The sequence below is a fragment of the Arabidopsis lyrata genome (assembly GCF_000004255.2).
Source record: "Arabidopsis lyrata subsp. lyrata unplaced genomic scaffold ARALYscaffold_6, whole genome shotgun sequence".
Taxonomy (NCBI): Eukaryota; Viridiplantae; Streptophyta; class Magnoliopsida; order Brassicales; family Brassicaceae; genus Arabidopsis; species Arabidopsis lyrata.
Genome location: NW_003302550.1, coordinates 233,151 through 258,484, shown reverse-complemented (window position 1 = coordinate 258,484; position 25,334 = coordinate 233,151). Strand labels below are relative to the sequence as shown.

Genomic DNA, 25,334 nt, shown 5'->3' with positions numbered 1-25,334 from the left:
ATGAAATCGATGATTCTTACTCTTTAACAACAAAGAAAACCCAAATCATATTCTCTTCCTCTGTCAAATTCACAACTATGCCTGAAATCACAAATTGATATAAGAACTAGAGGCTATGTGAATCTAATCCAGGACAGTTCTTCAAACCAAATCCAATACTAAAACAGTTGCAGAGCTCAGTATCAGGCACGAGCAAGATCTCATTACCAAATCATACAAGTTTTATCCTTTCTTATCAACCTGACACTACTAATAGGCTGACTGAAATCTAATTGAACAACAAGCTCCATATCAATGGTTTGAAGAATATATCAGATTCAAAATCAACTGACCAAGAGAGTAGTACATTATTATAACTGACAAACTTGTTCTTGCAAATGGATAACGAGATTACAAAAAACAAAACACTATCAAAGATATAAGGAAAACACAAAGGATACAAACTACCCAACAATATCATCTTCTTCTTTTCAAAGAGATTACTGCAAAATGTTCTCAGAAATTCTGAAACCATTTCGTCTGACAAATTTTACCTTTTTGTTCTTTGATCACTCGGAGCGATTAGCGAACCTCTCAACCTTCTCATCATTGAGATTGATCCCAACCATGGCTTCTCCAAGTCCACAGCTCACCTCCACAAGCATCTCAGGGTCACTGTAATGAGTCACAGCCTGAACAATGGCACGTGCACGACGCGCTGGGTCACCGCTCTTGAAGATACCAGAACCTACAAAGACACCATCACATCCAAGCTGCATCATGAGAGCTGCATCAGCCGGAGTAGCCACTCCACCGGCGGCGAATTGGACTACAGGAAGACGACCAAGCTGCTTAGTCTGCATCACAAGATCGTACGGAGCAGCTAATTTCTTAGCGAAAGTGAAAACCTCATCATCATCCATGTTTCGCAAAACCCTAATGTCACCATTAACAGACCTCACATGCCTCACAGCTTCAATAATGTTACCAGTTCCAGCTTCACCTTTGGTCCTTATCATCGCCGCACCTTCACGGATCCTCCTCAAAGCCTCGCCGAGATTCCGGCAACCGCAAACGAAAGGGATCCGGAAATTATGCTTGTTGATGTGATGATCTTCATCAGCAAGAGTCAAAACCTCGCTCTCATCGATGTAATCGATTCCAATTGCTTCAAGGATTTGAGCTTCAACGAAATGACCAATCCTAGCCTTAGCCATCACCGGAATCGTAACGGCCTGTTTGATTTCTTTAATCATTTGTGGATCGCTCATACGAGCAACGCCTCCTTGAGCACGAATATCAGCAGGAACACGCTCCAAAGCCATGACGGCGCAAGCACCAGCTTCCTCGGCGATACGAGCTTGCTCGGCGTTGACGACATCCATGATAACACCACCACGGAGCATCTGAGCCAAACCAACCTTAACGGAGAAGGGAGATTTCTTAGCCTCCGTTATCGCACCGTTACCGTAGACCGCCACAACGCCAGTTCCTTCCATTGTCGGAGATTGAAGAGAGATTTTTGTGGAGAGAAAATGGAAGAAAGATTTGGTAATCGTGAAGCGATTTCTGGCCGGTCCTCGTCTATCTAGGGATCGGCTTTATAGTGAGAGTTTGTGGCGGTGTAATAAAAGCTAAAAAATAAATAGATGTTTTTCCTCTATTTTATTTAATTAATTAGAAATTCCTTAATTATTGCATATTCTATTGGGGAAAAGTGGGATTTTGTTGTGATCGGACGGTCGAGATTAAAAACACACATGTTTAGTGGACTGCATTTTAAGATTTTTTAGCAAACTAAATTAGAGGTTTGAGATTAAAAAAAAAAAAAAAGAGTCGTCCGGAATTGGATTAGAAAAGTGTTAAAATCATTGTTAATCAGCGGATATGTAATGCGGATTAACAATTACTATGTTTTAAAACGTTTCCACAATTAATACTATGTTTTAAATAGATTTAAGCAATAAAAATGGAAAAAAATCTTCTGACACCAAGAAATGTAACTGGACCTCATAGAATCCACGACTGTCGCTCTAGTCCGCATTAATTGTTGCATAAAGGACAAATAGAAAAGAAAAAAAAGGCTTGCAGAAAATGAATTGCACGCTTTTATAAATTGATTATGGAAAACATCTTTTTCTTCTTTAAAAAGATCGTTATATTTCGTTTTCAAACAATTCATAGCCAATCGTTTTGGAATGGGATTTTGAGATACATTTGGGAGTAGAAGAAATTCATTTTATACAAGTACGTTAAGTTATAAGTATAATTCTAGAAAAAAAAAGGAAAAAGATCCTTTAAAAATAGCAGTTTGTGATGATAAAAGTAAATAGAGAAATAGGCGGCTGTGGTTGAAAAGGAAGGCCCGCCTCTCATTTGCAATCAGTAGATTTTTCCACTCAGTCGACCCTGGCGGCCCAACTTGCTCTTTTGACTACTTGACTGTATTTATTAACATTCAGATAAAGTCCAACAAATTATTTAAGTATCCGTTTAGCTAGCTATTCAGTGAATTTAGTGAAAACGTTTTGTGAAGTGTTTGATCGATGATTTAATCAATTATAAGTAGAGCTGTCAATTGGTCTTGACCATGACCAAATGGTCTTGTCTAGTTGGACATTTTTTTTTTGTTGAAAAAAATGACCAAGCCCAAAAGTGACCAAGTCCAAAAATGATCATAACCAAATAAATATACATTAGCTGTAGGGTAAGAAGAACCTGAAATCAGATTTGTCATTTCAGAAAATGGCTTCAAGAATTCACATATCAACTCTCCTCTACTCCATTCTAAATCAGAAGGAAAGCTTTTGTAACTTGGTTCTACATCTGCAAGATTCCTTATAACATCTTTAAATTTAATAGCTCTAGACAGCATGTGATATGTTGAATTCCAGCGAGTAACCACGTCTAAAATCAGACCCTCTTTAGCTTGCATTCCTACTGTTTTCATAGCGTTTGCAAACATTATTTCTCTACTTTCAGACCTTTTAACGAACTTCACACTATCTCTTATTTTCTGCAAAGCACCACCAATCACATCTAACCCATCTTGTACGATAAGATTCAAAAACATCGAACATGAAAAAACTCTCCGTTGTAAACTAAATCTTTCTCTAGTTGTCTCTTCATAATACTTTGCATACTGTCATTCGCAGAAGCATTGTCAACTGTAAGACAAAACACTTTCTTTTCTAACCCCCACTCCTTCAACAGCTCAATAAGTTTCATAGCTATAGCAATTCCAGAATGAGGAGGAGGAAATGCAGTGAAAGACAATATCTTTGATTTTAAGTTCCAATCAGTATCAATGTAGTGAGCTGTTAAACATAGGTAACCCTCAATAGTAATAGCCCGCCATAAATCAGTAGTCAAGCAAACCCTATTAGGAACATTTGTCAAAATTTCTCTAAGTTTATTTTTCTCTTTCTCGAAAATCTTTAACACATCCGCTGCTGCTGTGTTTCTACTCCAAAACTTAATAGTAGAATTAGCATAAGCTAAAGCCATTCTAATCCTTCTATACTCGACAAACGAGTATGGTAAATCATGCTCAATGATGGCCATTGCAATCATTTCACGGAAAACCCTCATATCTAACTTTTGAACAGTGGGTGAACTTCCATCGCAAACTCCCATATGACGAAGCAAAGTTGTCGTCCCATTTCTATTTAGATTCAATCTATACTGCATTTTACATTTTTTGCATCTAATATCATGTTCACCAGTAGGTAACTTCTCTCCAATTATAGTGAACTTATTCCAACACTTAGAAAATCTACGGGTAGGGCGAATTGGCTTGGGTGTACCTTTCTTTTTCTTAGGAGGATTGCCATCAAGATGGTCCATATCTTCATCAATAGTATTGTCGTTGCCATTCAAGTTAATGATAGCATTATCCATCGTCTGAAACAAGATAAAAGAAGGAATCAAAATTACAAATCCCAGAAGTGTAAATCTGAGACTAGAGCTACAAAAACAAAAGTTACAAAATATGAGACTAGAGCTACAAAAGCTACAAAATCTGAGACTAGAGCTACAAAAACAAAAGCTACAAAATATGAGACTAGAGCTACAAAAGCTACAAAATCTGAGATTAGAGCTACAAAAACAAAAGCTACAAAATATGAAATTAGAGCTACAAAAGCTAAAAATTCTGAGACTAGAGCTACACAAGGTAGAGAACGTCATGCTTGATAAGACTCTATAATTAAACACAAGAGCTTAGCAAGAGCAACAGAGTAATTATAAACACAAATCAATACAAACCTCATAAACACAAATCAACGTACATACGCATAAACACAAATCAACGTACATACTCATAAACACAAATCAACACAAACCCATAAACACAAATCGTGAATCAACACAAACCCAGAAAAGTTTTTCAAAAACCAACTTAGAGAAGAGAAGAAGAGACGGAACCCACCAAGCCTCAAATCCGAGATCGTCTCTGAGATCGTCTCTGAGATCGTCTAAAATCGAGAAAGAGAGAAAGAAATTTGAGAAACGAGATTTCGATTGCAAATCTAATTTTCCCCCAAATATTCATAACCCTAATTTTTAATAATAGTTGGACAGCCCATGTCCAAATAAGTCCGGACCATTTACGTACGGGCCTAAATGGTTTTTAGCCCATATTAACCGTTTTTATTTTGGGCTTGACCAAAACATGACCATTTTTATTTGGACCGGTCTAGCCCATGGTCCCAAAGCCCATTTGACAGCTCTAATTATAAGGTTAAATTCTCAAATAAATGTAGTTTTTGTAAATTATGGATGACAGTCTTAGTGGAGGTTACCACATGCTGCTACTAAAACCGGTATGTTACATGTAAACATCATATAAACATTAACAAACTAATGCTATAAATTAGTGCAATTAGTGTCTAGAATTCTGAAATATCAATGCTAATTTGTGATTTGCGTAGAAACAACCATATGGTATAACTGATGACCACATTTATTTTCTGTATAAGAAGAAATCGTTACAGCACTAAGAAAAATAATAAACGAATAGTGTAATTTGATATATACACACATAAAAAATGATCTTAGGAGCAATCAACGCACACAATTAACCCATTCTCATTACATATCAAACACTGAATCCTTGATCCATCACCGGAGATAATCCGGCGACTACCTCTGCATCCATCACACATCAAAAACCTAAACCCATCGCATCGCCGGCAACGTTCATCTCCGGTGATTGGAACGCCGTCAAACAGAACTCTAAACTTCCCTTGCTCGTGCAGACCCAACACTCTCTGAGCTCCACCGATACACCTTCCTTTTATGAACAGAACCGGAGGCAAAACATCCGTTTCCGCCGCTGAGATTCGTCGGAGCTCTTCCCTGTACTCTCTGTGCATCGACACATCTCTCTCGTAGTACTTAACCTTAAAACTATCCAGCAGAAATCGGATCATGTTGCAGTCGTCGAACGTTTTTCTGATTCCCCGAAGAGTCGTTGTGTAGAAAACAACGGATTCCTCTCCTCCCGGAGGACACCGTTCCTCGAATTCCAACAACGGATCGATAAGGGTACTTCCGTCTTCTCCATTGTCGTCTTCTCCGATGACTTCTTCCGCGGTGGCGTTTGCTATCTGAAGGACATTTCCATCATCTTTGTGAAGGACGAAGACGTTTTCATCTTTCCGTCTATCCTCTTCTTCGAGGCCAATCACCGGGGGAAGGGTATTCTCGTCTTTTCCGATTTCCTCTTCCTCGGGAAAGACGATGTCGTCATCATCATTGACTCTGGCTTCTCTGGAGAAATCGTCAATCTTCCTAAAGCATAACGCAGCTAATTCAAATGCTTCTAACAGCTTCGGATCGAAAAGTGTGGTTGAATTCAAATCAGGTCTTCTAAATCCAGATCCGAAACTCTTCCTTCCGTTACCTGTATCAGATCCGCACGAAACTGCCGGTTTACTCTCTTTCCGATCACACGGAACTCTCGGAATCTGGTTCACCGGAGGCCGTACGTTCTCTTCGTCGCCGACGACGTTTCCAGAAGAAGCTTCTTCTCCTCCTCCTTTCTCGTTTTCCACAAGTTCCGTTACATTTGCAATTTGATCATCAAGCTTTTGAGGGACTCTCCAGATAGAAGCGGCTGTTATCTGAGGAATGGGGTTAGATATCTTTGGAAAAAACTCAGAGATCCCATCTGCAGCAGAAAGAACTTGGAGAATCCGATCCTGATTCAGATATTCGCCGGCTCTAATCGATTTCAATTTCTTTGCAAACTTCATTCTCGATGACTTCATCTCCTTCCAGTGTTTTACTTCACCGGAGATCAGTACCAAACTACCAATCAAATCGAAATCGAGAAAAGTTCGTTGGGGATAAGATGATAAATTAGGGTAAAAGAAAAAAAAGGCGATTAGGATGATGATGATGGTTCAATTTCAGCCCCAACGGCTAGAAAAAGACGGTAGCTTCTTTTTTTTTTCGGGGGAAAACAAATGAGATAGTGATGATCTGGTACGCTCAAGTGCACTAAGGATTCGTATAGTAACCACTCAGCAAGTGCCACGTCTGCAGACGATTTAGCTACACACACGATTAACGCAACGGTCCCTTAAACTCGCAACTTCCAAGTGGGCCTCTAAGAGCATGCACATAGTTGATACTCTATGAGTATCATTAACAATTTTTTAGTATTAATTTTAATATTTGTTTATTATTTGAGATTCTTTATGATACTGGTAATAAATCTGTTTCCAGTGGTGAGACCGGTATCGGTATCATTAATTAAAAAAAATTATTTAAAAAATCAAAAATAAATATATAAAAACATAATATTACAAAAGATAATATTACAATCCATAAAAACGTAGAATATACTTAAACAAAAAAAACGTAAAATTAGAAAAAAAAACATTAAGGAGGGTGTATTGGACTTTGTATTTTAGGAGATTTGCTGGAATTTATAAATTTTAAATTTTTGAGAGATTTGATCAAGTTTTTAAGGGATTTAGTTATTTGTTAGAGTTTTTATATTTGAGAAGTAAAAAGATTGGTGATTTGGTGAAATTTATAATTAAATTTTGGGTGATTTTAGAAACAAAAGAAAAGGAGCAGATGAGTTTAACCAAAAACAGAAGTAAGAACACACATAAACTGCTTTTGTATACAAGAACAACATATAAGACATAAAACAACCATTTTCTATGTTTAGAGGATGCATAACATTAAAAAGTGACGACATGACATAAATAACTAGTTGTAGTCACAAAATCTACAAACATCCACTCTTTCTCTATAAACAAAACGCTTCCTGAATTACATGCAGCAAAGTTTTAATTTAACCACACATGCATTAAACCAAGAACCATGCTACTGAAAATTCTTCAGAGATTCAGCTAGAAAGAATAATGACAGTATCCATCCCAAGGGACCTTTTTGAGACCCGCCCGAAGAGATATCATGTCTCTTACCCTGTCACAAGTAAATAAAGTGCATGCAAACTTCTTAGTATATGACTTCTCTGATGAAGGTCTAAAAGAAGAGTGTTTCACCTCTCTGCAAACTCAATCCCTGTTTCACCGGGCCTTATGGTTTGAGGTTCCAAGTACCACACTTCACACACAACAGCCCATGATGTCATGAGTTACAGCAAGTGCATAATAAATGATTGTCTGCAAAAAGCATGCAACATCTTTTGTTACCAAGACAAAGAAATTCCATGTAGTCTGGGAGATAGATCATGTCATACCATTGAGAAGGTACTGGAGTTCCAAAGGCTTGAAAGATCTTCCTAAGTTGATCAATCTCAGTAGAACCCTGAGGAAAGAAACGAGAGATCTTTTTAACTAAATGTTTTGAAAAAAACAGAGATACTTTGAAACATAAAGAACGACAAGTATAGAACATTACCGGAAGAAATGGTCTACGAAGTAATAGCTCAGCAAAGATACAGCCTGCAGCCCAGACATCAACTCCTGCTCCATACTGTCGACTACCAAACATTGACAATAGACCTAATGATACCAGCAGCAGCTCTCTCAGAGTAATGACCTTGAGCTATAATCCTATCAAACAACTCACCACCAGCACACAACTCCATAACCAAATGCACAGATTGTCTATATTCATAAGCACCTTTAATCTCAACAATATTTGGTTGTCCAGACAAATACTGCATTATCTGAATCTCTCTCTCTTCACATCTTCTTTATCTTGCTTACTAATTAACTTCCTCTTAAGAATCGATTTACAAGCATAAGTGTTCCCAGTTCCAATCTATTTACACATATACATAATCCCAAATTGACCTCGACCTAATTCTTTTCCCAAGTTGTAAGATTTCCTGATGTCTTCGAATGGTTTACCTAAAATCGTATCTGGATCTCGAACTGAGATTGGGTTTGAAGACGGCGTTGAAATCTGTTGAAGGATTGCTTGTTTCATGGGTTTGGGTGTTAGGATTTGAGGTTTACAATGCTCAGGGACTTGATTAACGACATGGGTTTGAACTGGATTGATCGGAATTGTTCTTTCTCCACCGTCGTTTTGAGTTTTCCGGTGTTTACTACTAACGCAACCCATTAATAAAGGAGGAGACTTTCGTTCTAGGGTTGAAGAAAGAGATGAGCTTGAAGGATGATTGAAAGAGAGAAACCCAGATCCGAAGAATTTTTTTTTGAATCAACAGAGAAGAAGAAGGAGAGGAGAGAAGAGAAGAAGCCCTTTTTTTTGTTCTTCGTCGCAACAGAGAAGAAGAAGAAGTAAATGAGTTTTGTTTTTTTTTCTCTGTTTCCACGGACCAATGATGTTTCGCCACGTCGCACCAAAATGGGTATCAGAGGTATCAGTCCACTGATACGTATCAGACCCAATTGTGTTATTTAAACCATTATAAAATTATTTATGGGCTAATGATACTCAGAAAAATTCACCAGTGTACATGGTCTAATATCAGTTTCGTCATAAACCGAACCACATTAATATTACACATTAAACCGGAACCGCTAATCAATTTTATATGTATGCAAAACCAAAAGCGACGTATTGCCAAAATCAAATTTGGCCAAACGATTTGTCAAAGTTAAAAAACCAAAACGTTTACAAACCCATCATAAGAGCATTAAAGTCACTGAGTTTTCTCTTAAGTACATAGAACACACAGCTTCAAATTGTACGTTCTGCTCCTTCCTATTTTCTTTCTCCTATGGTTTTAGTTTTCTACAGGAGTCACAAGCACACCAACTTCTTCTTCCAAAAAAAATTTAATCGTCTGTTCAGCTGCATCTAGCTCAGTGAATCGCCTCTCTACTTGGGCTGGAAGACTAGACCGGCACACGCTTGCCCCGGTACTTGTCAAAGAACTACACATCACATGAACAGAAACGAGTCAATCAATCGCATTAGCCAACAATTGGCAGAATATGCAGCAGAGTTAATATTAAAGTTAGGGCAAACTGAGAAAACACTAGGCCTAGAAACTCAAGACCATCAGAAACAAAGAGAGAATTATCAGTTGTAATTTGAAAAGGCGAAACTGGGAGTCATATGAGTTCTGTATGTGTTGTACTCAAGGTCTAAGAGTCTCATTTTGCAGTAGTTGCAAAAGTTTTTGTTTTGCAGTGAATTTTGAATTGGACACATACCGATCTAATATATGGTTGCTGAATGATCCAACCGAGAATGGGTATCTTCTGAGCAAAAACTGCCAAGGTTGGCCAGAAGCCACTGAAATAGAAAACGTTTTTAGTATCTGTTTACATTTCCACAAGTAATACCAATAAGGAAGAAGAAAAAAAGCAAAAGGACCTGAAGAGTACGAAAAAGCCATAGGTCTCCAACATCATTCCCAAGATAGGCCACCCGATTATAACAAAGAAGAAACCGACGCCAAAAGATATGGTTCCCTGAGTGGAGAACATATAAAGCCAAATGAACACACATATATGACATTAAGGAGAAATATGTAAAACTCCAGCAGAGACTGACCCAGAGATATTGATAAGGTAGGGAAAGACGGAAATAAACCTTATAATTTTGACGCTTCATGAAGAACTGCATGGTAGACTTGAAGCCAATGGTTAGACTAACCCCCGAGATGAAAAGAATCTGAGAAATATGAAAAGAAACAAGCTCTCACTCTAGTTCTGTACGTGTATGCAGAATAGTGGTCAAAGCATAGAAAACAAAGATGTCGGAGGTACTTACATTTCCCATGGCAAGTAATCCCTTATCAAAGACAAAGACAATTCCCAAAAACGAGAAGAATACGCCAAATCCTGTCAGCCCTAACCCGATTTCTGTTTCAAAGCACATGAGAAACGTTTTAAGTATATCCAAGTACAGCAGGAATAACTCTGTACCCTGGTAGGTAATAAGATATACTGAAAACAATTGGGTTCCCAACAATAACATGACATTCAATGATCTACTCACTCAAGAACGTGATAAGCAAAAGAAGAATTAAGTATAACTAAGTAACAAGTATCTTTCTCTTCAAATAGCACGAAATATTTATAGAAATCACAATGTGAACTTACTTTTCCGGTCATTCATTTCAAAGGACATCATGGTTCCTGTAATCAGCTGCTTCTACCTTTTGCTGCCATAGGTAAAAACATGTTGAAATTCAGCAATTAGACCATTCAAAGTTGAAACTACAACATTAGTGTTTAAAAAATGTGCCCATGGCTTAGCCATGACTCTGATATATACATACATAGCCCATAGAGATTCAAAACTCTCGTATCAGTGTTGGTAACCAATCAATATATGGAAACATTATATGGATTTGACGTCGACTAGAGGGATACTACATACGGAATCAAACGAATAACCCTAACATTAGCACGATATACTATACTTGTACAATAAAAAAGAGTGCATACCCAAACAAATAGACTGCGCACAGAGCGAGAATAGAGATTCAACGATACTAGAACCGATCTAATCAGACGAATCGCAGAAATTGAACAGAGGCAAGTGAAAACGAGGATCATAACAAATCTAAAATTAAACCGAAACCGCAATGATGCAGAGTAACTTACAGATCTAGAATTAGGAAAGGAAGAAGGCGGAGAAAACCTAGCACGCAGGCTCCTCGAAGCGATCTAGAAAACATTTATCAACACATGAGACGAATTTTATAGTCGGAATCAATAGATCAGCGAAATGAAAATCGTGATGATGAACAAAAAGATAGAGAGAGAGAAGAGAGAAATTAACCCGCTCGCAGAAGAAAGAAGAAGACGATGCGATGCGGTGCGGTGGTGGAAGAAGAGAGGCCGAGGTCGTCTCGTCGTCGTGATTTGCTGCCAGAAATCAAAATTCAGTACTCCTGACTGCACAAACGGAAAGAATGATATAGTACCACTGGGAACACCGTCAATTATGTGTGTTCACCATTCATCACGTGACACGTGTCACTCTTTTGCAAACTTAAAATTAATTTTTTATTTTATTAAAATGATTATATTTGATGTATGTAATAATGAAAAGAGATTCAATAAAACCATACAAATAAAACAGTATAAATTTGTTTATTTTGACTATATTTTCTGCCGACTTACCAAATATTAATATTAGAATTTAATATTATCTAGGTAAAGATATTCGTCATCCACATATTAAATTATATACTTGAAATTTATTTTTTATTTTTTAAATATAATTGATGTATGTAATATGAATAGAAATTCAGTAAAACAATATAAATTTGTTGAGTTTGATTATATTCTGACGACTTAGCAAATATTAAAATTCTTATTTGATTATATATTTTTCTCTACCTATTCAGTTCTCAAGATAATATATATGTTAATAAATTTGATGTCTATGTTCAAAACTTATACCAACTCTCGATGTACTTGAAATTGGGTGAGAAAGTTTTTTGATGGGGTTAAGATAGGATCGAGAACTAACCCTAAGCCCAACTTATTTGAGCCTATATGGAATGCTAATGTATTGTATGAACTACAAGTTGTTGGAGATAATCATTTTTTAGAGGTGTCATGGATGATTCCTCCGAAATCTGACAAATTCTATTTGGAAAAGCCATAAAACTATCTGATCCAACTATTTGTGGATGGTAAGTCTTTATGTCTTGCGCCTTATTCCTATTCTAGAGGGCAAAGATTGTTGTATGCCCTTTTCAAAGAGAAAGGGTGGACAACTTCTTTAGATGTTAAAGTTGGTGGTACCGGATATAGTTGCACTTCATTATGCCGTTTATTTGTCATTTCTATGAATCTCACTAACTATGGACTAGAAAAGGTAATTAACTTAATTTTTATACTCAATATATTTGTTGTCTTATGTCTACCTATACCTCCAATTATGAGAGGTACGAGTCCAGCACATGGGTCATAGAAGAATATCTTCAGATTCAGAGGACAGAATTTGATAGTCTTGACTTTCATAGCATGGATACAATTCCACTATTGTTTGCTACATATCTGTCAGATTTATATTTTAGCAACCTTTTTGTTGTTTTATTTTGATCTTAAATAAGTGTTATTGTTTTTATATCACCCTTTTTATCATGCTTTCAGAATTCTGAAGCTAATTGAAACTATTCTTTTACAGCTACTATGCTTGATTACCCGGTGGACATGCTCTTTCGGTTATTTGCATCAGACGTGGAACCCAAAAGCCATCAGAGATTTTTTTGAAATATTTTACTCCAAAGAATATGATGCTTTATTTGGTTTCAAAGTCAATCAAGGCAACAAGTAAGATAAAACTTATTTTCATGCATAAGCAGGACGGGTCCTGAGATTTCAGGGACCTAATACTCAAAAAAAAATTGCGGTTATTTTGAAAGGTTTTAAAAGTTATGGCCAATTTTCGTAAAAATCAATATAATTGGGGCCGTTTTGTAATTAATTTTTGTAAAAGAATTTGAAAAAAAAATTGTGGGCCACAACAAATACAAATGTTTATCTTGTTGTGTCTCCAGGGCCGGCCCTGAGAGCATAAGCATAATCTTATGAAGTCATACTCTTATGTTGCGGTCTTACTCTTTTGCATAGTCTTGACAAAGGAATAATCTTGCAAAATGGAACTCGCCTCCTGAATATTGGGTTAAATGTAGTGTCCTAAAGTCTCTGGGAGGCACCGTTCTATCTGAACGAGCAAGCTCGCAGGAAAGCTTTAAAGCCTAGTCTTTTCTTCACGCCACACTGTGAGGCCAAGTTGGACAGCAACCTATTGGAAGCAAACTGGAAAATAGATGGATTGTCCAAAATTGCATTGTTTGGGAACAGCTTTTACAAGTATGAGGAGCAAGTGTCGTCGTTTGACCAAGAAGTAATCCACGCAACCAAACGATTCATAGCTGCTCAATCGAGTTAGCTATCAAAACGGTATCAGATGAGGTGTAGATTCAGAGCTGCCATTGTTGTTTTCACTTTTGAGAGATAATTGTTTTCAAATGTTCTTTGTCTTTAACAATTTGTGACCTCCTGCAAACCCTTTCATGTTGTTGGCTTTACTATTGCCAATTTGAAACAATTTGTTAAAGAGTTTTGCCAATTTTCCTTACAAGATTTGGTAATGAAGAAGATTTGTCTTTTTGTGATAACTTCACACCATCTCAAATTAACCAGCAAAACTTTAGTACATTTTTATTCATGTTTCTAAGTTAAAAATCAGTAGATAGATGATCGACATATTGCAGCATGGTAGATAGATCGAATGCTCGTAGTGCTTAAAGAAACTTAGGTGGTGGTGGCTTTGCGCTTGTTCACGAGCATCTTCTTCGTCTTCTTCTTTTTAAAAGCTTTGCGCTTGTGGAGGAATCTCATCTTGGAACTTGATTGAAGCTGCTTACCTAGGTTGCTGAGTCAAGTGAAAAACACTAACACATATGAGCAACAGCCATCTATAGCCTACTACTAGTAGTAAAACTCAAAGCCGAATTGGATACCTTGAAGACTTAGTAACATCAGGCGATATATCTTCCTGTTATACATATAAAAACAAAAAACTACTTGTAAGAATGAATCAATCAATAAGCCGCCCAGACGGAAACTAACTTCAATTGCAAAGGTACCTGAACTTCACAGCGCTGAAAACGCGGATTAGGATCAACGCTTATCACAGTTCTGTAATCAAAACAGGAATGAAATCGAGGTGGTTTAGCGAAGATGCTGTATGAGGGCTTGTGAAAAAATCTCCCCATTATTGATTCTTCTGTGAACACTTTGGAAACCCTAGCTGCTTATATATATACAAGTGCCTGATGGGTTTTCCAGCTCCTTATATGGCCCATACTATTGGGCCTATATAGTACCAAAGGTTTATAATTTCCTAACTAGATAGAACGAGAGTGTTGTTTGACCACGCGTGGTTTTTTTATTTAATTAATTTATCTTTTTACACAAAATTAAAAATAATTCTTAATTCAGTTTCGTTGTTACTTGTTGCGTTTCACAACGATGTTGGTAATCGTCTCTTTTATCCTAGGATTTATGAACCAGTTAGCCAATTTATAAAAAAAATACATTATAACAGTGTGGGGCTATTGGTTTTAAGACTTTTTATACTCTAGAGAATTTTAAGATTTGGCAAGACAGAGGATTTTGTCTTCTTTGTGATTACAAACTAGCTATCTCATAATAGCATAACAAATTAACAAGCTTTTTTATTCATGTTTCTAAGTTGAAAATCACTAGCACAAGTTTCATTTGCCATGTAGTTGGAGAATGCTCTTCTCAGAGGAAAAGTTCTTAAAGAAGGAGAGAAATGTCTTGCTATAATGGACACATAAGTTGCAAATCATTACATAAAACAAGGTTTCAAGTCATAACAAAGCATTGCAAGTTTTTTTTTAACTGAAAACATTGGGAGAAAGAACCTAAGGTGATGGTGGCTTCACGAGCATCGTCTTCTTCTTTTAAAAAGCTTTGCGCTTGGTGAGGAATCGCATCTTGGAACTTGATTGAAGCTGCTTACCTAAATTGCTGAGTCAGGTGAAAAACACTAGCACATATTATGAGCAACAACCTAGTCGCTAATTCAAAGCCGATCGAGAGATAAAATGAATTGAATACCTTGTCGACGACTCTCTAACATCAGGCGACAACTTTTCCTGCGACTCAGTAACATCAGGCGACAACTTTTCCTGTCATGTATCAACAACAACTTGTAAGAATCAATCAATAAGCCTAGACGGATATTTCAATTGCAAAGGTATGATGAAAATACTATGGAAAATAACCTCAAAATCATAGCGGCGGGCGAAACGCGGATGTGTAATATAACTTTCCACTGGAAGTCTGAAAACGCAGCTACGAATTTGAGGTGGATCATAATCTGCAAGAGAGGCTCTGTATGCGGATTGGCGAAAAATTCTACCCATTATTATTGCTCTCCGTGCCTCGTGAGTTCTCCTCCTCCTAAACACTTTTGTTGGGGACGGTGGAAACCCTCACTATTTATACAAGTAGTTTTGTTAAGTACCTATTTACCCGTGCCTGATGGGTTTTTCCTCTTTTGGGCCTATTCCAAAGTTTATTAATTTGTTAAGTACCTACGACACTTTCTCTCATACATGCTATGCACAATATTATGATTGAATGAATATTGAAAATTTTCAGAAAATGATTAAAAATACAACAGCGTGAAAATTGGCAAGTTCTATACATACATGGTCAGACATACTTATATGTTGTTGCCCAAACCAGAAATTACGCTGCAAACCAAACGCTAAACTGACAAGTTATCGTATCGGAATAATAAAATTTCGGATGAACCGGGTTCAATGAAATATGGTTACAAGTACAACCAAGCCGAAACTCCGGAATCCCACATCATTTCATATACAGACGGTAACACAGACGCAATCACCTTGTTTTGCTTTTCTCCATCCCACACTTGTCTTTTACATCTATACAACAGATACGGTAATGCGAGGAAACAGAACAGCAAAGCAACGTTGCACTGTGTGTCATTCATTCTCTTTGTTAGACATTGAAGATCTTCTTTACCTTCCTGATCTTCTTACGGCATACCGGACAAAAACCCGAAGTTTCAGCTATCCTGCAGATTGTACATCCAATTTTTGAACTCATCATTAATGTTATTTTCTCGCGTCATGAAAAGATCCCCTTCATAAATGACAACTTAAAGAACAAAAAGATCGAACAGGTTATTTTATTACCGTGTCCCGCACTGGAAGCAAGCAACGCAGTGTCCACAAGAGAGGAAGAAACAGTCTCTAGGCGCATCATAGCAAATTGCACATAGATATCTTGTACTACTGTGGCCTTCACCATGTCCGCCTTCCAATTCCTCAGTACTTGTCAAGATAGAACTGTAGGACGAGCACCAGCTTGAGTTATCATCGTCTTTTCCCGGAATTAAAGGAGCTACATCATCATTTTCATCAACTGTTTCTTCTTCAGTGACTGGTTGTCGTTTATTGAAGAGACTAGAGACAATTAACAAGAGTGCTGTCACAACACCTGTAATAATCAGCCCAGGGGAAAAGCAAAAGTTTATAATGAAGTCTTAAACGAAAAACCTCGGTTTATATGCCTCATGTTATATTATAAAAAGAACATTACCCATGCAAACTATGTATGCAATCCACCTTGGTTCATATGAGAGTTTTGCGCAGAACTCATTCTTAGAATTGTTCTGAACAACAAGAAAAGAGTTGGATTCAGACTGGTTTGTAAGTTTTATTCTGGAATATACATAACAATGTGAACTATTTTGTATTGCTCTATGAATAGCTTGTAAAGAAGAGTGAAACAGAAAGACAAGAAATGGATTACATACCAGCTTTGGACCTGGTGAGGTTAGTACAGCAGCATTAGTTCCAAATAATGGAACACTTAGAGTGCACTTGTCGTTAGGGAAAGAGCAATTGTAATAAGCATTTGTAGTATCATACAATACCCCCTCAACTTGAATGTCAATTGTAGCCTGAACATAGATATTGTGTGAAAATGGTGTATAATCAGACAAAAAGAGAGCTACTTGGGATTAGAATGGGGTAAAATACTTCAGTAAAACTTTTCAAAAAGTTACCCTAAGAGTTTAAGTTTTAACATATATCATCATAAGCTGCTTTAGCATTTACCTTCACTTCATTCAGGTATACGTTGCCTACTGCAACGTAATAACTCGACGACTTAGTTATGTCCAGCTCAATGTAACCACTATCTGTCAAAAATAAAATAAGTAGAGTGTGAGTGAACTCATAAATATTCAGAATAAATATCCAGGATGTTAAAAACCTTAGTTACTTGCCAGAGATTATGTGCCATGACAGTGTAGTGTCTGGACGGGTAGGGTCTTGCACCCACTCAGAGAGCCCATCCACACCTTCAATAGTAAATGCATAAAAAGCTGAATTACTAAACAACTATTCGTTCTTAACTGCCTATAAATACCAGAATATGACACAAAATCAGGGATAGGAACTATTTCAGTGCAGGAGCCTTATTGGAAATAGAATAAAACATTACTAGATGGCGAACAAATTTTGCTAGAGGCAAGTTAGTCAAATCAATGGATTCAACCATACTAAGTGTCCTAAATCTGGTATAATGCAAAAAATTTCTTTGCAATACATCTTCTAATTCATATGATCATTAAAAACAGAATACAACAATGAAGGTGACCATTCCAGCAGAATTTGTCTCAGTGGATCCTAAAACATCACCAAACTAAAGGTTTGGCAGATAAACTCTTGTGATGAAGATGATAATTTAAGTGCCCACTATGAAGCATCTAATCTAATTTACTAAACTAATTATCATTAAAAAAGGATTCCTCTCCAGCATACCTTGGGCTACCACAAGATAGAGGGAAGAACCCACAGATTCAACGTTGTATGAAACTTTTACGCGTGACCCCTTGTTCAGATACTGTATCCAATACTGAAAAAAGTAGCAAAACAAAAAAAAGTATCAATCCCCGTTTCATAGCCATTTCTAGATAACACAAGTAAAGACTAAAGAGCACCAAGAGAGCTTACCTTGTAAGAATCATTTGGCACAGCTAGATAGTGAACTTCAGACCATTTAGTCAGAACATCAAGCTGTGGGGCTTGGTTCAATCCATACAGAATCAAACCAGATCCCTTGTTCCCTAATTCTTCCACCTTGAGAAAATCGACAAAGATAGAAACTTTGATATCAGAAAGTTCAACAATGGTGGATTCTAAATGCATGAGAGGAGAAAACATACAATGACATTTTGGACGAACACTGAAGTTGGCTTAATAAGAAACGAAGAGTTTGGTCCCAACCAGACATTCGTTGTTCCATAAAGCCCCAGAATCAAAGTCATCGACACTGATTTCAAATTCAACGACAACACAAATATCAACAACAAAATAAAACATTCACACAACACAAAATCAAGCATAAATTGAAAAATTAGAGCTTACCGAAGATACAGAAGGTAGCAACGACGACAACGCAAGACCAAGGGTCTTCCGAAGTCGAATTGTTCCTCACGTTCTCAGATGCAACAATGCTTCCATGGCGGTAATCGTAATCAGAACGATTCCATGGTGGACGATCACGATGATCAAAACCGGAATCGTGGCCGTGATGTTCAAAGCGATTATACCCGGTTTCTTCACGGGCCACAGGCGGAGAAGAAGAAGAAGACGCGAGAGAATCCGGTAGAGACATGATGTCGCGAATCGATGAGAGGATTGAAGAATTATCGAATAGAAGAAGGTAAAACCCTAACCGCAGGTTTGGGGTTAATGCTGTTAAGGAACGAACGATGATGACAGAGATTTGAACGACGGGTCTTCTCTTTCTTCATCGTCACGTTGAACGGTGGATTCACAAAACTTGGAGAGAGAGAGAGAGAGACGACTTTGGAAAAAGTAAAACATTTCTCTTATTATTTTAATCTAATTTTTTAAAAAGAAAATATAATTTCGATTATCTCTTTTTGGTTTGGAGTTAGGACAGGCTGGTCTGGTCTCGTTTTAGAAAATTACTGTAACACCCCCATGCCCATCTGTCAATCTGTCATCAGCGACGGTATTTGTTGCGTAAATATGACATTTAAGTGAGGGCTTATACGTACATATGAGACTCGAGTCACATACCCGGACACAGTCTTTCGTTTTTCTTTCCAGCCTGGTTTTCGACATACGGAAAAAAAAAAACCAGATCTACAAAAAAAATCCCCAAATTGAATTTCAAATTCGAAGCCTCAAGAAACCCTAATTTTTTTCAATCAACCTGAGGTTTGGGACCTCGTACATTGCACGCGATGGGAGATTTCAATCTCGCTCTCGTGATTGTTGCGATCGTAGTTTGTGTCCTTGTTTTCATCTCCAGTATCTACCTCCTCGTCAACTATCAGCATCCAGATGATGCAAACCAGGCTTATTTCCCCAAATTCGTTGTTGTGTTTGGTTTATCGATTGCTATGATCTCCATTCTCATGTTACCGGCGGATGTGGCTAACCGGCATGCTTGTCGACATTCGATTTATAATGGCGCTTGTAATCTCACCTTACCCATGAAGGAGCTTTGGCTTGCCGTTTACATTGTTGACGCTGTGCTTGTCTTCTTCATTATCCCCTTCGCTATGTTTTTCTATGAAGGCGACCAGGACAAGTTTGTTTCTCCACGAATTTTAATTTTTTTGAGTTATTATTAGTTGGTAATGGAAAGTTGTTGATGTTTTTGTTTGTGGGCTTGCGTTTTTTTTTACTGTAGGGCTCTTGGGAAGAGGATAAAAAGTGCTTTGATTTGGGTGGTTACTACAGCTGTTGTTTGTGCTCTGGTGCTTGGAATTTTATACGGTTAGTTGTTACTGTGCTTTGGTTTCTTTTGAGCTTCATATTCTTCCTGGTTTGATTAAAGTTCTGAGATTATGTTAGAGTAGTGATTGACCAATTGTGGGATTGTGAAAGGGATGATCCTCTCATGTTCTTCTTATTTGCATTGTTGATTTAAGATACTTGGCTGCAATTTATAATGTGCTTCTACAAATGTATTAGGAGTCATTGGGAAGGTGGACTTCTCTGTAAGGCACTTGTCTTCTGCCACAACGACTTTCCCTACTTCATGGCAGTTTTCAAATAATCAACCTTGCATTGGTAACACTGCTCGTCAGGTAATTTTTGAAATTTTATTGCATTCTTGGTATTAGTTTTTATTTCGTTAGTCTCTATGCAGAATATTATCAGTATCTAACATATTTTCTGTTCTCCCTGGTATATTGATTGGCAGTGCTCAGCATATACAGCTAATGCTGCGTCTGAAAAGACATGGTCCATGCGTACTACGTTTCCAGAATATGTTGTTGCTCTTGCTACAATTGTTGGGTCAGTGCTCTTCACGGTATGTACATCCCTCTATTAGGTGTTTTGTGTTAAAAGTTGCACCTCATTGTCTTGGAAGGCATATAATCTCTCTTATATTAAGGCTTGGTTGTGTTCTCTTGTAGTTAAAAGACTTTTGGTAGCTGTCATTTTTTGGTTTCCTCTTAAGATTCTGAGAAACTCTTTTATCTCAAATGTTGTAGATATTTGGTGGTGTTGGTATTGCTTGCCTACCCTTGGGCCTTATCACTGCATTCATCAGGCGACCAAAGGCTGTTATCACTCGGTCACAGTATATAAAGGTTCATTTGTGCTGGTTATTGTTGTCTACTTGTCTTCATGCAAAGCTTTTCTAAAGAATACATGTACACTTCGGGTAGTTGGCAGTGTTAGTGGCCTGACAAGTCATCTAATTGTTTTTCAGGAAGCAACTGAACTAGGTAAAAAGGCAAGAGATCTAAAGAAAGCAGCTGATGCACTTCACCAGGAAGAACGAAGTGGTGCTAAGGGAAGGAAGTGGAGGAAAAATGTGAAAGCAGTTGAAAAGGTACACCATCATATCTAAGGGTTTGGGGTCTTATATCAAATCTGTTCCATGTCTACAAAGGTGGCTGATACCTCTGTTGATATTGGTCGCTGATGTGTAGTGGAGCTTTTGGCCGTAGGGGCAGTTACTTAGGTGATCATTCATAGTAAAAAGCTCGCCAAAAAGTAGATACCAGTTCTGCTATAGGCCCACTAATATTGGCAGCTTTATGCATATCTGATTGTAGATTTGAAGTCTTAACTACTCTTAATTGGATTTCATTGCTTTCATGTACCCTGTAGGAGTTGCTCCAATTGGAAGAAGATGTGAACCTCTTAGAAGAGATGTATCCGCAAGGAGAGCAGGTAAAGATGACTATACCTCAGTATTTTATCTATCTAAGGAATTCTGTAATCCAACATTTTCCTTGCCTCGTCCTTTTTCCAGGCAGAGACTGCTTGGGCCTTCACTGTCCTGGGATACTTGGCCAAGTTTATTCTTGGAATCTTAGGGTTTGTATTTTACTTAATCTTCTTAATACTTTGATGCTTTCACTCTATTAGTCCTCGGTTAAGCTCTTATTAAATAATTTCTTTTTTTGCTTGTTGAAGATTAATTGTTTCTGTGGCTTGGATTGCTCACATCATCATATATCTACTTGTTGACCCTCCCCTCTCTCCTTTTCTTAATGAAGTTTTCATCAAACTGGATGACGTCTGGGGTAACTTCATTTTCTGATCTTGTTATGCTACTCTATACCTTGTTCCTTTTGTGTCTGACCTGGCTCTGTGTTCATACATGTGACATTTTCTTGTTCACTAGGTCTCCTGGGCACAGCTGCCTTTGCTTTCTTCTGTTTCTATCTCCTACTTTCTGTTATTGCTGGGGCAATGATGCTTGGTTTGAAGCTGGTCTTCATTACCATTCATCCAATGAAGTAATTCATCTTGTAGTTTTGAAATGTTTTTTGCTATTTCAGAGATCTTTTCTGTTTTCTTTTGGTTTCTCATAAGCCTAATTAACTTGTTTCAGATGGGGAGCCACTCTTATGAACTCTTTTCTCTTCAATGTCGGTCTCATTCTCCTCTGTTCTATCAGGTAGGCTTCTTAGTTCTCATATTTCCCGTCAGCTGATAGCACCAAAAGTATGTTGTAACTTTTATTCTTACAATCGACTATTGTGGCTCACTGAAATTCTAGTGTGATTCAATTCTGCGCCACTGCATTTGGATATTATGCTCAAGCCACCGCCGCTCAGGAGATATTTGGCCACACTTTGCAGTCCCTTCGCGGTATTAAGTACCTCTACAAGTAAGTAATATCGGGTTTTTGCAAATAAAGGTCTCACTTGTGTACATAAGACTGATGATAATCGTCTCTTTCTTATCGGTATCTTTCAGGTACAATGTGTTCCAGATCGGGTTTGTTGTCCTCGCTGGACTGACCTTTTTATATTACATAGCCTTTGTAAGTCTCTTAAATCCTCTCGGTGTTCTGTTCCATTAAATAGTTTTGTGTCATTAGTCATAGATCTTTAAACTCATGTTCTCGGGGGGTAATTTGTGGCAGGGATGGAGAAGAAAAAAGCCGAGCGGTAGATTCCAGCTCTCTACCTAATGTAAATCTCTTCTTTTGATTTTATCCTTTTTGTTTCCTCGTCTTTGGGATCGATCGCGTGCCGCTGAGGATTGCTGTGTCCACAATTATACCGAGATTGGTCTCATGATCTGTGCAAGTGGTCTTATATCATAAGAACAAGCACCTGCCCAAAAAGCTTCTCTTTCTTCTGCTTCTCTTTGCTGCTGAGGTTTGTTTTCATTTCACTTGAATGTAATATTATTCCTTTTCTCTTTTCTTTTCTTCTGTATCTATTGTTTTGTTTTTTTTTTGATTAATTACGAGAAAGATCTCTGTGTCCCCGTCTTCTCATGGTCTATTGTATTATTTCGAATACTTTCTTGTAACCATTACTTGGTTGAGAGTTTAGACTGTCGGAACAAATTCGTGTGTATAGTGAGACTCGAGGTGATGACAAGAGACTTCATACCATTGTTGCATTTCTATTTTTTTGGAAACCAATTTCTCCTTATTATGGACCTATCTCAAATTCTCAATGGTATTTTGACAAGAGTGTTGATTTTAGCTTTTCGGTTGTTTTGGTTCGGCAAAATCGTTTATTTGGTTTGGAGAAATCTTTCCAAAATTGTAACCTAAAGTGCTTTTTGTTTGGCAATTTTTGATTCGGTTAAAGTTTGGTGCCGGTTTAGATTTAAAAAAATAACTAAATATTGTGTATTTACAATTTTTAGAAAAGGTATATTTGAAAATTTTAAATAACAATTTGAGAGCTAAAAGATAATTTACGAATTGAGAAAAAAAAAAAAAAAAAAAAAAAAAGTTAAATAGGACTTGATTTGGCACGGTTTGGTATGTGGGTTTTGGCAATTTGGTATGGTAAAGAAAAATTCCGAACATTCTGGGACGATCAGAGGGTCTCAAAGATGGGAACACATTATACAAGCCGTTTCTGGCTAGTGGTAAACAACTCAACGAGTGACATGGACATAGCCCTCTTCTCGCCGTCGTCGCTCTTTGCCGCAGACGGTGACTCCTCCGGTCAGTGAAATCTCTCTTCTTTCAATTTCTGGTTTGATCGAAGAGAGAGATATACTTAGCGAAGTTAAACTGTATTTTTTATTCTCAGATGGAGAGACGACGGAGACGAGACAAAGCTTCGTTGAGAGAAATCATCAGTTTCCTGGAATTGTAATTTCTTCGCTCCCGATTGAGCTTCTATCGTCTTCTCCTAGTAATTTCAATTCTATATTTAGTTTATGTTCTCCGTTGAAGAGTGAAACCTGAGCTTCTGATTTCAAGAACTTTGAGTTCATATAGTGGATTAGGTCTTAGATTGCTTTTGCTTTGGGGTTTAACTAATCATGTTTCCTTGAAGAAACGAATTCATGAATTCGCTATTAATGGAACAGTCTTTTGTAAAATAGTTTAGTACATCTTTTTACTGAGATTGAGGTTTAAGGTTAGTGTTAGTATTTCAGACAAGTTTATGATTATTTGTTGTTTGAATCTTGAATAGGAATTGCAAATCCGGGAATTTGGTTTCCACCAGCTGAATGCAAACTTGCTGTGGCCAGGTACATTTGCCTTTGCTGATTGGTTAGTGCAGCATCGACACTTGATCCAAAGGCGGCGCTGTCTCGAGATAGGAAGGTACTTCCTTGTCTTTTTCAATTCCACTTTTGTGTTCTTGGAATCCCAAAAGATGATTGATTTGTGTCTTGGTTACGATTTGCTTATATGCCAGTGTCAGTCCACTAATCAGTTTTTATTTTATTTTGCTTGTCTTAAAATCAAATGGGCAGTGGCACAGGGGCACTAGCTATATTTCTTAAGAAAGAGTTCGATCTCGACATAACTACTTCAGATTACAATGATCAAGAGATTGAAGACAATATTGTTCATAACTGTATTGCAAACAAGATAATCCCTTCTCTGCCTCATATCAAGCGTGAGTTTCCTTATCCCTCACAATGAACCACATTCTTATTTAGGAAAAGTGCCTAGTGTCAATTTGATTATTTTTGTTTTTCTTACATTCTCGTCTATTATGACAGATACATGGGGCGATGAATTTCCAATCTCGGAACCAGATTGGGATTTGATCATAGCCAGTGATATCCTTCTATGTAAATACCCTTTTCTCATTCGGTTTATCGGGAAATTATACATATACATTTTTACATTCGGTTTTTCGCAGATGTGAAACAGTACCCAAACTTGATAAAGTCTCTGACTTTTCTTCTCAAAACCTACAAACCAACCAATGTCGTTAGTCCAGCAGAATGCAAGCTAAATGGTGAGTATCCCTTTCATCACCACTCACACACACACCAAAAGAAGTTTTAACATTACTCTTTTACCTGTAGGAGCAGACACAGAACTGCCTCATCCTGTGTTCTTAATGAGCTGGAGACGAAGAATTGGGAAAGACGATGAGTCTCTATTCTTTACTGGTTGTGAAGAAGCTGGCCTGGAGGTGAAGCATCTCGGAAACCGAGTTTATTGCATCAAGCTTAGAGATAGTAACCTCTGAAGAATAGATTGAAAAACTATTTGGGATAGACGTATTACTGGTTGGGGGGTTTGTTACTCTCGCAGCTTTCTTGTATTTGCTTTTTGGGTCAAAGTTAAGATGAAATGAGATACCGTTACAGCCTTACAGGGTTGCCCGCGCAATCATTCCATTAGTTTGTAACTAAAGTTTCGTCAAAGTTACTGTATTTCATTCTAGTATAGTATAACAAGAGGAAAACTTAGTTACCAATTAGTTAAGAAAAGAACATGGAATATTTTGTTTCCGTCAATACTGTTAGAACTTAAAACAAAACACGCAAAAGAATCACATTCTTGCTTTGCTGTGAGAAAGTTTGAAATGAACATAAATTGCAATACTTGGCGTGATACATTGTCTTTGTAAACATAAGTTTAATTGCTAGTGTATAAATAGTGACTAAAGCTTTAGGCTTTTTA

At 37.4% G+C, this 25,334-nt stretch overlaps 7 protein-coding genes across 10 annotated transcripts; 2 read left to right on the top strand and 5 right to left on the bottom strand.

Annotated features, from left to right (window-relative positions):
* Window positions 1-295: 295 nt before the first annotated feature.
* LOC9306992 (pyridoxal 5'-phosphate synthase subunit PDX1.3) lies at window positions 296-1,630 on the bottom strand. Its single transcript, XM_002870876.2, has one exon. It carries the CDS (start codon window positions 1,476-1,478, stop codon window positions 549-551), a length of 930 nt encoding a protein of 309 aa, XP_002870922.1. The 5' UTR covers window positions 1,479-1,630; the 3' UTR covers window positions 296-548.
* A 3,346-nt stretch (window positions 1,631-4,976) lies between these two features.
* On the bottom strand, window positions 4,977-6,569 carry LOC9306991. Its single transcript, XM_002870875.2, has one exon. It carries the CDS (start codon window positions 6,249-6,251, stop codon window positions 5,034-5,036), a length of 1,218 nt encoding a protein of 405 aa, XP_002870921.1. The 5' UTR covers window positions 6,252-6,569; the 3' UTR covers window positions 4,977-5,033.
* A 604-nt stretch (window positions 6,570-7,173) lies between these two features.
* On the bottom strand, window positions 7,174-8,714 carry LOC9306990 (calcium-dependent protein kinase 21). Of its 3 annotated transcripts, XM_021023306.1 has the most exons (5): window positions 8,319-8,712; window positions 7,864-7,967; window positions 7,703-7,770; window positions 7,506-7,625; window positions 7,174-7,425 (listed from the first exon to the last, which is right to left on the bottom strand). In XM_021023306.1, coding segments are annotated over exons 1-4 (390 nt in total). In that variant the 5' UTR covers window positions 8,536-8,712; the 3' UTR covers window positions 7,174-7,425; window positions 7,506-7,624. The 3 variants fall into 3 exon arrangements, with proteins under 3 accessions (XP_020878965.1, XP_020878963.1, XP_020878964.1); XM_021023304.1 differs by having other exon boundaries at window positions 7,506-7,770; window positions 8,319-8,714; XM_021023305.1 differs by having other exon boundaries at window positions 7,174-7,770; window positions 8,319-8,714.
* A 202-nt stretch (window positions 8,715-8,916) lies between these two features.
* Window positions 8,917-11,286, bottom strand: LOC9309082 (vesicle transport protein GOT1). Its single transcript, XM_021023307.1, has 8 exons — window positions 11,176-11,286; window positions 10,998-11,060; window positions 10,491-10,552; window positions 10,159-10,250; window positions 9,979-10,059; window positions 9,760-9,857; window positions 9,597-9,678; window positions 8,917-9,314 (listed from the first exon to the last, which is right to left on the bottom strand). The coding sequence occupies exons 3-8, from the start codon at window positions 10,519-10,521 to the stop codon at window positions 9,276-9,278; spliced, it is 423 nt and encodes a 140-aa protein (XP_020878966.1). The 5' UTR covers window positions 10,522-10,552; window positions 10,998-11,060; window positions 11,176-11,286; the 3' UTR covers window positions 8,917-9,275.
* Window positions 11,287-15,520: 4,234 nt separating this feature from the next.
* Window positions 15,521-18,826, bottom strand: LOC9309081. Its single transcript, XM_021021116.1, has 10 exons — window positions 18,353-18,826; window positions 18,151-18,257; window positions 17,939-18,064; window positions 17,747-17,840; window positions 17,209-17,283; window positions 17,039-17,121; window positions 16,735-16,881; window positions 16,518-16,590; window positions 16,112-16,415; window positions 15,521-15,990 (listed from the first exon to the last, which is right to left on the bottom strand). Exons 1-10 carry the CDS (start codon window positions 18,600-18,602, stop codon window positions 15,915-15,917), a joined length of 1,335 nt encoding a protein of 444 aa, XP_020876775.1. The 5' UTR covers window positions 18,603-18,826; the 3' UTR covers window positions 15,521-15,914.
* Window positions 18,827-19,040: 214 nt separating this feature from the next.
* LOC9309080 (LIMR family protein At5g01460) lies at window positions 19,041-22,848 on the top strand. The gene is made up of 14 exons (XM_002872966.2): window positions 19,041-19,550; window positions 19,653-19,738; window positions 19,937-20,052; window positions 20,169-20,279; window positions 20,464-20,562; window positions 20,685-20,807; window positions 21,089-21,151; window positions 21,234-21,298; window positions 21,398-21,507; window positions 21,609-21,723; window positions 21,819-21,884; window positions 21,987-22,097; window positions 22,187-22,253; window positions 22,356-22,848. The coding sequence occupies exons 1-14, from the start codon at window positions 19,201-19,203 to the stop codon at window positions 22,401-22,403; spliced, it is 1,530 nt and encodes a 509-aa protein (XP_002873012.1). The 5' UTR covers window positions 19,041-19,200; the 3' UTR covers window positions 22,404-22,848.
* Window positions 22,849-23,226: 378 nt separating this feature from the next.
* Window positions 23,227-25,128, top strand: LOC9309079 (protein N-methyltransferase nnt1). Of its 2 annotated transcripts, none has more exons than XM_021021117.1 (7): window positions 23,227-23,402; window positions 23,491-23,552; window positions 23,881-24,014; window positions 24,167-24,312; window positions 24,419-24,490; window positions 24,562-24,660; window positions 24,737-25,128. In XM_021021117.1, exons 1-7 carry the CDS (start codon window positions 23,288-23,290, stop codon window positions 24,895-24,897), a joined length of 789 nt encoding a protein of 262 aa, XP_020876776.1. In that variant the 5' UTR covers window positions 23,227-23,287; the 3' UTR covers window positions 24,898-25,128. The 2 variants fall into 2 exon arrangements, with proteins under 2 accessions (XP_020876776.1, XP_002873011.2); XM_002872965.2 differs by having other exon boundaries at window positions 23,230-23,402; window positions 24,731-25,128.
* Window positions 25,129-25,334: the final 206 nt, after the last annotated feature.